Source organism: Ambystoma mexicanum, chromosome 1p (genome assembly GCF_040938575.1).
Source record: "Ambystoma mexicanum isolate Mex_15411 chromosome 1p, UKY_AmexF1_1, whole genome shotgun sequence".
NCBI lineage: Eukaryota > Metazoa > Chordata > Amphibia > Caudata > Ambystomatidae > Ambystoma > Ambystoma mexicanum.
In genome coordinates this window covers 556,457,666-556,469,957 of record NC_090921.1, presented here as the reverse complement: position 1 = coordinate 556,469,957, position 12,292 = coordinate 556,457,666, and the positions used below count along the sequence as shown (strand labels likewise).

The window sequence follows — 12,292 nt, the reverse complement described above, 5'->3', positions numbered from 1 at the left end:
GGCGAACCTCATTAGATTGTGTAAATGTATTCCCATACCTAGATGACTGGTTGATCTGAGGAAGGTCCCTGGAGCAGGTATCGACTCAGTTTGGGCTTCTCCCTGAATTTCCAAGACTGGGGTTGGGATCTCAGCAGAGACTGCTAAGGGTGCCAGTGGTCCGAGTACTCCAACACCATGAAGGACATTCTCAGGGTGATGAGGTTGGTGGCCAACAACCTTTTGTGGAGGGCCAGTAGAGAGAGCATGATAGAGGGGGGGGGGGACTTTTGGCCACAGATGGTCACCGATGCGTCCCTGGAGGGTTGGGGGCACTCACTGCAGGGATCTGCATGTGAGTGGCCGGTGGCATATCAACAAACTGGACTTGCGTGTGAGATCAGGTTGGTCCCAATGGCCTTTATTATTTCCCTCAAGGGGAAACTCATCCTTGTGCTGATGAACAAAACGGTAGCCATGCAGTACCTCAACAATCAGGACATCGGGGGAGGTGCAGTCCCTACCCCTACGCAGGGAAGGGCTATAGCTATGATTCTAGTTGCTAGAGAACTGGCTGCCCATCTGGCGGGAGTGGAGAATGGGCTGGCGGACTCTCCGCAAAGTGACACGCGAGTGACAAGTGTGCTAGGAGGTTTTCAAAGAGATATTTGCCCTGTGGGGTACCCCAACAGTTGATCAGTGTGCCACGAGGGCCAGGGTGAAGTGCAGACAGTTGTGCTTGGGGTAATTCCCAGCAAGTTACTGTATTAGGAGGCTCATTCCTGGTGCAGTGTGTCTTAGAACTCTACTATGCATTTCTTATGGTACCCTTCATCCCGTGGGTTCTCAGGAGGTTTCGAGCCACCATGCTCTGGTTCTCCCCAGACTGGGCAAGGAGATTGTGGTACTCTGAGCACCTGGACTTGATCATCTGCCCACCTCTCAGGCTGCCTCTGCGGCCGGGACCTCCTTTCCCAGTCGGATGGTTGAGTGCTCCATCCGACCCCAGAGTCCTTCAACCTACATGAATGGCTCTTGAGAGGATGAGGTGTGATGACTGGAACCTCTGAGGAGGTACTGGCTGCACACAGACCTTCTACAAGGTCATTGTACGCTTGCAGGTGTGGAAAGCTTGAGACGTGGTGTAGGGGACGCAGGACAGGCCCGATCGCTTGTCCCACCACTGTAGTGATGGTGTTCCTTTGGTCACTGGCCTCAGCAGGCTTTCAGATGGGCACAGTCAAGGGCTACTTGGCGGCTTTGTGTTCAAGAGGTCACTGGATAAGGGATCCTTCTTCGCGGTTCCGGTAATAATCAATTTTTGAAAGACCTTGTAAAAAGTTTCCTGCCTGCTCCAATTTTGGCTCTAGACTGGGACCTGAACTAGGTACTAACTTTTCAGTGGATTCGATCCTCCCACAGATTCCTCATCTTGATAGTTATCCAGTGTCAGCGGCTTGGAAGTTTTTTCAACAGGGGGCATAGTGCCATTCGATATAGTCAACTCCTTTCTATGCGGCTCGTCACTCCTTGACAATGAACGTGACATTGATTGCTGTATTAAAGGAATGCACAACGCCCCCTTACCTTGGTTCCTTTTTTCTGCACACTCAGCTTACTACTCAAACATTTGTTGATTCGATTTGAACAAATTTGTGCATACGCTAGTATATCAGGCCTAAACAATCTGGTTTTAAACACTGCAAAGACTGCAACTCTACAATGTCCCTGACTGTCCCACACACTATCTGTGTGGTGTCTTGGTGTCAGCCATGATGCAGAGCAATGTTGTTCTTCTCTGGTGATTAACCCAAAGGTGGTGAAGGAACGCTCAGCAAAATTTTCACTTGGTAGTCTGCGTCAAAATCCCTGGCGAAGTAGATTCCTTAGTCCTCAGAGCATGAAACAGAGGGACCTACTCCCGAGAAGCATTGGAAAGGACAGTGGCACAAGAAGTTCAAGAAGCGTTTGCACTCGCGAATCTCACCACTCCTCATCGTTGCACAGAATGAAACGAAGATGTGATTCCGACTCATCGGATGACCGGGGTAAGTCGTACCCGGCAAAGTCTGCGTTCAGGGAGGAGTGGGAAGACTTCAACAAACAAATGATCAAGTTTTTGAAAAAGCCTCAGCTTTGGCCTCAATGCCACAGGTGGATTCGGCTCTGACCGCGCCCAGTCCGTACGTCATGAAGGCAGCCAAGAGAGGATGAACGTCCTCAAGGGAGACTTTCAAAGGAGAAACGTGCTCCTGCGCGGATACCGTTGGCAGCCCCCTCGTGTCCAGAAGCCCCTCGACTGGCCGAACCCCCTGCAAGGTCAAAGCTTCATACCGGATTCTAGATCTGTGTTCTTTGACTGAATGCAGTCGATTTTTGATGAGGAGCGCAACCCAATCCTTTTTGGGTTCGAACCGATGGGGGTGGTGGGCTGCGGCCTTGGATGCGTTGCCAGACTTTATGGCGGACCAGGCAGGGTTACTGCAACTGGCGGACGTCCTCCATGACACCATTGGTTAGATAAGTCTCCAGATGTCGAATTCTAGAAGTTAACCCCCTATGCGCACCCAACGTGCAATACAGCAAGCCGAAGCCCCTATGCGCATCCGTACGCTCAATACAGCAAGCCGGTCGAGACGGTTGTAGCTTTATGGCTCGGCGTACCGACAAAGCCGATGTCGCAGTATGATCTTACCAACATTCTCGGCCGTCGTCCTCAGACTGAGTAGGCACTACCGTTCAATGCCACCTTAACAGACCCAGTCACGGCCTGGTGGAAAACCCCCCTGCTCGAAGCTGGCAGTCAACACAGAGCTAAAAAAGAAGTACAAGTCTGCAAGAGGCGACTTTCCATTCTTGACGGCTCACCCGAATCTGCAGTGCAGGCGGTGACAGTTGCATCTAGTTGCTCGTTGTCGATCCTCCCCACCGATAGGGACTCGAAAAAAGTCGACGCTTTGGCGAGGAAACTTTTCCGCTTGCAGAGCATGGCTCTTAAAGCCGTGAATATCTCTTGTGCCTCAGTAACATTTTTACACGTCCTTTGGAGCACCATTTCAGATCAGTTCCCATAGGGAGAGGTCAGGAATGGTTTCCTTGAGTTAGTTGTTGATGGCAAGGAAATGGCCTGCTAAACACTTCAAGCAGGTTTGCACATGACGGGCTGTATGTGTACCACCATAGGCACTCCGACGGTACTGCGCAGGTCTGCTTATCTGAGAGGATCCTGGTACTCCCCGAAACTTCAGTCAGTGCTGCTGGACCTTGCCTTCGACGGTGAGCACACTTTTGGCCCCAAAGCCGATGAGGAGTGCAAGGACTCTAAGTTTACAGCTAAATCCCTAGGTTTGCTAAATTTTGCCTTTGGGACCAGAGGACGGGGTAACAAGAGATACTCTGCCTTTCCCAGAAGGAAGCGGGCACCCCAGGCCAAACAGGGGCACTGTAGATTCCTACGGCCAGGTAGAGGAGAGTTGAGTCAGTAGACTACTGCTGTTGCATCAATTGCACCTCAGAAACCTCTTTGAAGTCACCCCTCCATCCCCCCACACATACTTCGCCCAGTTGCAGGGAGAGTTTCTGGTTCTTGGGCAAACGAGAGGAAATTACTTCCAACGCCCTGGTCCTTCAGCTGATCGAGTGGGGCTTCTAAGGCTACTGTTTCTGAAGAGACCTGCGGACCTTCGACAGCTGGAACAATAGCTCCAGGACGAACTGCAGGCCATTCTTTTGAAGGGAGCATTATTGGAAGTGCCAACCGAGTAGATAGGCTAGGGTTGGTACACCCGATACTTCCTGATACTCAAGAAAGGAGTACTCCATCCTATTCTGGACCTCAGGAATTTGAGCAAATTCCTGAGGAAGGACCCATTCAGAATGGTGTGGTGACATTGAGGGAAATTCCAAGACTGGCTATTGTCATTGGATATTCAGAAAACCTATTTGCACATGCCTATCCACAAGAAGCACAGGCAATTACTAAGGCTCGTCATCAGGGAGGCACATTGCCAATTAAAGGTGCTCCCTTTTTGCTTGCTCTCCGCCTCCAGAGTCTTTACCGAGCTGATAGCAGTAGTCGCGGGGATAGATCAAGAAACCTGTCCCTATCTAGTTAGTCACCATAAATTCTAAAAGATACGTTTTTCACATGTGTTCTTTGCTCTGCAAATGAACATTTCCACTTTTATTCTTTCTTTGCATTTACACACCATAAAATATCATGCAAACAGGAGTCTGCTCTGATTAATTATAAAACCACTGTGTATCGGTGTTCCAAACGAACGTTGCTAAATGCCATTCTAGTTCTTGTGCAATGTTGCTCCCAAAAACCTTTCACCCGCTAGGTGGAGAGTTAAAACAATTCCTTTGCTTTAAACCTACAGTTCTACAACGGACCGCTCTGTGTCCCGTTGTCTGACCGGAAGGCAGAATTTTCTCTCCCCGTTCACATCCTACACGTGCATCCGTGAAAACTAAGAGTCGCCTGATCCAATTTTCGAGTCTGGTTCAAGCAAAATAAGTGTGGGGTGATATACTGTTGGAGACAATTGCTACACTCTCCGATTTTGTCAGCATGTTAAACCATGCTGTGGCCCTGAAGAAAGTGGGAAATTAATAGACACCACTGAAACCGTTGGGCCCGATCTGACCTTTTTCCGGAACAGGAAAACACCATTGGCATGGTAAAAAGGTCTTAAAGCAAAGGAATTGTTTTAACGCTCCACCAAAAGGGTGCAAGGTTTTTGGGAGCAACACTGCACAAGAACTAGAATGGCATCATTTAGCAATGTTTGTTTGGACCACTGATACACAGTGGTTTAATCATTAATCAGAACAGACTTCTGTTTGCATGATATTTTATAGTGTGTAAATGCATAGCAAAGAAAAAGAATAAAAGTGGAAATTTTCATTTGTGAAGCAAAACACATGTGAAAAATGTGTCTTTTAGAATTCATGGTGACTATAACTAGATAGGGCAGGTTTTTTTGACCTAACCCCTCACCCTAGATAAGCAGCTCATCAGCGCAACCTAGGGGGAGTTACTCTGAGGGTTTAGTTAGAGGGCAAGTCAGGTGAATGTTACACGTTTGATAAAAATTTTAAATAATTGTGAACTATAAACCTGAGATCCTAATGTGTGATATACATTTTTGGGGGAATCAGCAAGTGTGAACTCCCCTATTAGTCCAAAACGTGTGTTTTTGGCAGTAGCAGCAGCCCATCTCAGGAGAGCTGACGTCTTTGTGAGTTTCGAGGCACTTTGAGGACACCTGTTCTCTACTGCATGACTTGGGTTTCTCCCTGAACTTAAAGAAGTCGGAGACCTCCCCAGCGCAAAGGCTCCAGTTCATCGGAGCACTCTTGAATACCCGGAAGGGAGAAAGCTTTTCCTCCCAAGGAGAGTCACCAGTGGTCAATTTCTTCCAGAATTCCAGCAGTCTCCCGGCATCGACTTTCCTGCGCCTACTGGATCTCATGGCATCCTGTATTTTGTTGGCGTCTCAGGCAAAGGCTCCGGATGAGACCTCTTCAGTGACTCCTGAGGAACCAGTGGTCCCAGTATCTCTGAGAGATGTCGGATGTCCTCCAGGTATCAAGGTCTGTGGCAAATGATCTGACCTGGTGTAGCGACAGGATGAACATTTTGGCAAAAGAACCTTTCTGGGCGCCATGGCCGGAGGAGCAGGTGAACACGGATACCTCGCTGAAGGGCTGGGGCTCTCATTGCGGCTCTCGATCAGTAGCCATTGGTCCCTGAAGGAGAAAGGTTACCACATCAATCTGGAGCTGCAAGTAGTCAGACTGGTGCAGGTGGCTTTTGTGCCTCCTCTGCAGCGGAAACATGTCCTGGTGTTAATGGACAATACGGTGACTATGCAGTCCCTCAACAAGCAGTGAGACGTGGAATCACTGCCCCCCCTGTGCAGGGAGGCCATGCAGCTATTGTTGATGTGTTATTTATTATGCACCTATACACAAGTGTTTCAAGGCACAAAAACACCATGGTTCTGAATGCTAGAAAACAACCTCTCAGCTTCTGCATCTCATCTGGCAGAGGTAGAGAATGGGTTGGCAGACACTCTGTGCAGGCAGAGCTTGCTCTCCCGTGAGTGAGAGCTATGCCCAGATGTCGTTACAGAGATCTTCACCCGTTGGGGCACCCCGAAGGTGGACCTTTTTTTTGTGACGAAGGAAATCAAGAAATGCAAGCAGTTATATTTGAGGGAATTTCCCCCAGGCGGGTATTGGGGTAGAATGCGTTTCTGGTGTGGTGTGTATTCGACCTCCATTATGCATTACTGCTATCGGGAACCCCATTGAGTTCTCAGGTTGCGGAGATTCAGGGCTCACCTGATACGAATTGCCTCGTACTGGCCGAGGAAGACATGGTGCCCGGATTTCCTGGAACTGGCCATATGCCCACCTCTCCGGCTACCTCGAAGGCGGGACCTTTTGTCACAGTCTGAGGCAATGTGCTTCACCCGAATTCTGTCGTTCTCAACCTGCTTGCTTGGCTCTTGAGAGGCTGAGGGACTAGGACTTCAACGAGGAGGTGCTAGGTGGTGTTGGTCGCATGTAAACCGTCCACTAGGTTTCTTTACGTGCGCAGATGAAGAATGTTTGTGACTTGGTGCAAGGCATAAGAAGTGGAATCCCATGTTGTCCCACCTCCTCAGTGATGGAATTTTTTGCTGGCCTAGTCAAACCAGGCCTACAAGTGGCCATGTAAAGGGGTATCTGGCGGCTCTTTCCTTGTTTAAACAGATGCCAGAACAAGGTTAGTTCTTTACCTTCCCAGTGGTGGCCAAGTTTCTGAAAGGCCTGGTTAGTTATTTCCCTCCTTTTGCCTTTTGTGGTCCCTTATTGGAATTTGAATTTGGTTCTCACCTTCCTGATGGCGACTCCCTTTGAGCCCTTGCATTCGGCTCCCATCGGACTTGTCACATTGAATACTGCTTTTTTGGTGGCAATCACGTCCACAGGAAGGGTCAGTGAATTGCAGGCGCTCTCTTGTAAAGCCTCCTTCCTGAAGTTATTTAACGAGGAGGTATCCCTGAAAGTGCAACATAAGATTTCTAAAGGTGGTGTCAGAATTCCATCCAGGTTGGGGCAAGCGGTTCCTAAGCAAACTATCTCTCGATGGATAGTGATATGAATGTCTGAATGTTATCAGAACGCAGGTAAGGAGATAACTGTAGGCAGTCTGTACTGCTTTGGGAGTCTTATCAGATCCGTAATCTGCGGGGGATGCAATCCATTGAAATAGAAATGACTTACCAGTAATGATGTTCTTATGGATTCTTCTTCCACAGATTCCTCATCACCCTCCTATCCTTCCCCGCAGTCAAAATGACTGTAGTTTGATGAATGACTCCCTTTTTAAGGCAAGCTCCCTTTTTGAAGGGTTGGCATATAACTTTATTTGTGTTTTCTGAAATCTTACAGTGCTGTTAATCGGCGTAAAAAAACACTTCTTAGGTTTCATTTTTTTTATGAGTTGGGGCTGTTTCAGGCACATCTTTTGATTATTTCTCCGGAGCGGCTGAACTCGTGGAGTACGGGGGGGACTGAGGTACAGGGCGTAGTGATGCAGTATATGTAGGACGACCGCTGCATCGAGTCAAGAGTGATTGACTGCAGAGTTGAGGCACACTACACCCTCATGTCGAAAGGTATTCCAAGCACCTGGCGCTGGAAGGGATATTTATCTGATGAGGAATAATTCAGGAGAAAAATCCATTGAAAGAATATTACCGGTAAGTAAATTCTCCTGCTCTTAATCCCGCACTGTGATACCAAGAAACCTGATGCCATGTTTTGCATGGTGTCTGCTTCTGGCAGCCTGGCTTTGAGGGCTCTGAATGCCCCTTGTGTATTGGCCAAGTGCATCCACATATTGGGACTGTGATGTGAGGCTATGTGAAACCACCCCATGCAGGAGGGATGGGCACTAGGACTGCCATGCTAGGATACTCCTGGATAGCGACATCCAGGTTAATCTGTACAGTCCAAGCTTCTTGACATGCTGTTCAAAGGTGATAACCTTTGGGGCGAAAGCTATGGTAAATTCTTCGATTTTCCAATTGCTTACCCATCCATGGGCTGTTCCTTCCGGTCTTCACCGCTTTTGCCCACTGTGCTAGAAGGCAGGCACCATCCGGCAACAATGCCCACTGGCGTAACCCCACCAAGGTAGAGGCAGAAATGCCAAGCTGTGTGGAGTTGCCACTTCAACTGTCCCCTTGGCAAGCCCCTTCTCAAAAACGAAACTACTTTAGTTTGGACTTTGTCATGTCTACTTCGGTTGAGGATGGTTATCCCTGTTCCTCATTTAGAGGAAGCACACCACCTCCGATGATTGAGCCTTACTGGTTGTATCTTGAGGCCATCACCTGTCACCCATCAAACCTCCCTCCTTTCCGCCCATCTCATTTCCGAACTCAATCCTTTGAGAAGAGGTCCGGCAACTTCAGACGATGTGCACCCTAGAGCTGGTGCCTACCCCAGAGAGGGAGGTTTAGTGCTCCCAGTAGAGTCTGGTCCTGAAATAGCAGACACTGAGAAAGTTGCTGATGTAATGAATCTGAGAAATTGGGGAAATGAACAGACAATGGGCCTCATTACAAGTTTGGTGGTAGCCTTGCCGGTAAAACCGGCAGGATGCCACCAAACTTGCAATTTATTCCGCCGCCCGCAAATGGGCAATTACTGGGTCATTGCGGGCGCTGGAACAAAGATGCTCCCCATTACCCTTCTGCCCCATAGGGCTGAATGGGAATGGGGAGGTTGGATGCACCAGCACTGTTTATAACGGTGCGGAGGCATCTGACATGCAGTGCTCGCGGGTGCCTTTCCGCCCCGCCAGGTCCGACCTGGCGGGTAGAAAGGCACCCACAAGCACAACTCGTAGTTTGCCAGCCTGGGAACTATGGTACCGGCATGCTTACCGGTACCTTAGTTCCCGCACCGGCAAACTTATAATGAGGCCCAATGTGTATATCAGCGTAAAAATGTTTGAAACACAAATTGAAAAGGAGATACAAATTAATGCTTAGAAGACATACCTCCTTTTTGCTGACCTTGGATTCATCTTTCCACCTAAATTGGGCTATCTTCCTACCAACCTTTTTCTAAATCTGGACTCTGAGCTTTCAGGAGCTTGGATGTGACCACGGCTATTGATTTATACTTGAAATGTACCAAGGATCTTCACTCTTCTACATCTATGACCAGTGGCGGCTGGTGAATATTTTAATTGGTGGTGCGTAAATGTTTCCCACGCGTATTCATGAGTGCCCAAGCCTAGTGAGGGAGCCCAAAACAACATAGGATAGGGAGGCTTGTTATAGGTTAAAATTGTGCATTTCCAGCACACCAATAGTGAAAAATTGGCTACACCGTGAGTTTGCAATAGGATTTGAAGGGTAATGCATGAAAAAATAAAATGGATGCAAGTGTCAACGTTGCACAGTAGCCTTTTCTGACTCCTTTCCATGATGGCTTTGCCCACACTCTGTGCCAGTATAAAAAAAAACTTTCATACTTGCTGTGCCCTTACGTGTTAGTCAAGGCTGAACCAAAATATGCCAGTATTACCAGACAAGAACATACTCTTTGGCTTTACCCATAACAAAATACCATACGGGAGTAAGAAAATACATCCAGGATGGCTGCACCAATTTGGGAAATTCTAGCCAGGTAATGTTTGCTTTATCTATGATGTTTAGTAATAAATGACATGCCACAGTAAGAAAATATATCCAGATTGGATGCATAAATGTAGGCCAGTCTAGCCGCCCAATAATACTCATACTGCCTTCACCCTTTATGGTCGGTAAAAATGATACAGTAGGAAAACGTGTTTGCAACAAATACATGTTTCTTAAAGTGACATGCTTGCTGCGCAAATGGCACACCCTAAGCCAATATGTAAGAACGCTAACTACGTTGGCTTTGCCTTTTACACCTTTGTACATACAATGCCTTGCCAAAGAAAGAAAACATGTCATGGCATTTTACAAAGGCGCTATGCTATGTGCACCAGCGCCTCCAGTCCCTCTCGCAATCATACACATTAACACAAGCAGTCACTCTCTCAATCCTTCACATGCCCACCCAGAACATTAATCGTGCATTCTCACTCTCTCTGGCAGGTACAGTGTCACTCACCTGCAGGCACCCTTTTCAAATAAACTCACAAACATACAATAACACCATCCTCAACCGTCCTTTTTAAAAAGAAAAAATACTTACCTTGCCTGAAGCAGTGATCTTCTCTTCAGCAGAGCCTTCCCTCTTTCTCCAGACGTCATCACATTGGAGGAAGAGGATCAGGGGTCGGGACACACCCTTCACCCCTCCTACTGCCTGTTCTTGGATCAGGCAGATAGCGGAGTCAGCATTCTTAATCCACCCCCATGCATACAATTCAGGCAGAGGGGGTGAATTGAACTTCAGTATGCTTCATGTCCTGGATTTCCCAACGCCCCAAAAGCTTTGTGATGCTGTGATGTCACATATGGTCTTCCTAGTGCCTTTTAATGAACTCTAAATGTGTGAGATGGTCTTAACTCATGCAAAATGCCCTGTTAGGCGTAAGACACTACAAGTCTTTGCATATGCAAAAAATGTAAAGGCTATGATTCATTACAAATACACACACTACATTTGCATAGTGGAGTGAGTTAAAATCACTCTCCATAATTCAAATACTTTTTTTTCTGGGGTTAAATTTACTTTATGGACCTAGAATGTCCTGAAAATGAAAGGGGGTGGCGCTCCACCCGTTTGAAGAGCCATCTCTGTCTTTGACAGATGCAGGCTTGACCCTGGGTCTTAAGGACTATACATTCTCAATTGCAAGGTGGATAGTTTCTTGCATAATGGTGTGCTACAGGTCATGCTTCCTGTTACTTTGTTGGTTGAGCTACTGCGCAACATGATCAGGTCCCACTGCCATTCTGTGACTGCATCCGTTTACTCTGGAGGAAAGGTGCAATGAGCTAAGTGTTTCTACAGTGAATAACTTGTTATGTATCATTGCAAGAGACTGAGTTAATACAAATGCTTGATTTCCTTTTGGAGCTGCTGGGGGGCAGAGGATGCTGCCAGCATGCCTAGTCCTCTTAAAAACGTTAACCTATTTGTTATAATTTGTTTCTCTTAACAGTGGACGGCCATGATTCAAGTGAAGATGCCTGCTCGTGCATGGAGCTGATGATCTGGAAGATCAAAGAAGATGCAAAAGTGAAACGATGACTACTTGTGCCGCCTCTCTCTCTTGAGCCCTCTGCTGCTAATACTCCCTCTTCTCCAGGAAGCAGTGTAATAAATATGGAGGGAAGGTTGCTATTCACCTCATAGAAATTCCAGCACACATTGCTCTGTTTCTCCCAAGGGGCCAGCGCCCTCTATGGTGGGGACGGCAATGGGGATTTTTGTTAACTTTTATTGTGAGGGCATGTCTCATGTACATGTGGGATTCTGAAGGAGTACCTCCTCTCATGATGGGCATGGCAACCTAAGGCTAAACTCTTCATGTCACGTGAAGCATCAACAGGCTTACCAAGACTGTTTATGTTGAGCCCTTATGAAGGGAAGTGGAAAGGTCCTTTTCCACCATCTAGTTGTTTGAGATGACCTAACAATGGTATTATTTGTAGCCCATCGGAAAGGCATAGGCAAGGAGAACTGTTTCGGCACATCTTTGTCAGGGTAGCCACATGTTTGTGGAGAAAGAGTTCACTATTTTCGACAGCACATTATCTGTTTTCTGAGATTTGAAGAACAGATTGTCCCAGGAGGACCGGTTGAAAATAGTTTGTGTGGGTGCTTTTATCACTCCAGATTGCTTATATTTCGAATTCAACATGCCAGGTCTTTCTTCCTAAAGCTTTGTGGTTTCCAAGTATGATCGATTCAGTCAAGCATTTACTGATAACTGAAAGGGTGCAGATAACTTGGCGATAAATGTGCCCACGCCCTGGGGAAGAAACACATGGTTTCTTGCTAAACTTATGTGGTTTGGATTAAGAGCTATGTGTGAAGTCCTTTTCTTTTGTGAGCAGTGCTAAGGGAAGGGTTTGGTGCTCCCAAAACAGAACCTGCGGAAAATCATGGGAAGTGTTTCCTTGTTTTATGCTAGTTTCGTTACAAAACGGTCCTTGAAGCCCAAAGAATATGCACAATTGTGGCCTCTTTGGGAAGTATCAACAACATGCAAAAGAGTGACTGGGCATGGACTTGATGCTTTGAACTTCTATTCTTATTCAGTGACACCATGATATATAAGTTGTGGGAATCAAACTTATTT

At 47.2% G+C, this 12,292-nt stretch overlaps 1 protein-coding gene across 1 annotated transcript in view; it reads left to right on the top strand.

Annotated features, from left to right (window-relative positions):
* The window catches only part of REXO1 (RNA exonuclease 1 homolog), a 1,041,135-nt gene extending 1,029,789 nt beyond the window's left edge, over window positions 1-11,346 (top strand). The window contains exon 16 of the mRNA XM_069649491.1: window positions 11,150-11,346. Coding sequence (XP_069505592.1) covers window positions 11,150-11,238 — 89 coding nt within the window. The 3' untranslated portion in view covers window positions 11,239-11,346. The remainder of the gene's footprint in view (window positions 1-11,149) is intronic.
* Window positions 11,347-12,292: the final 946 nt, after the last annotated feature.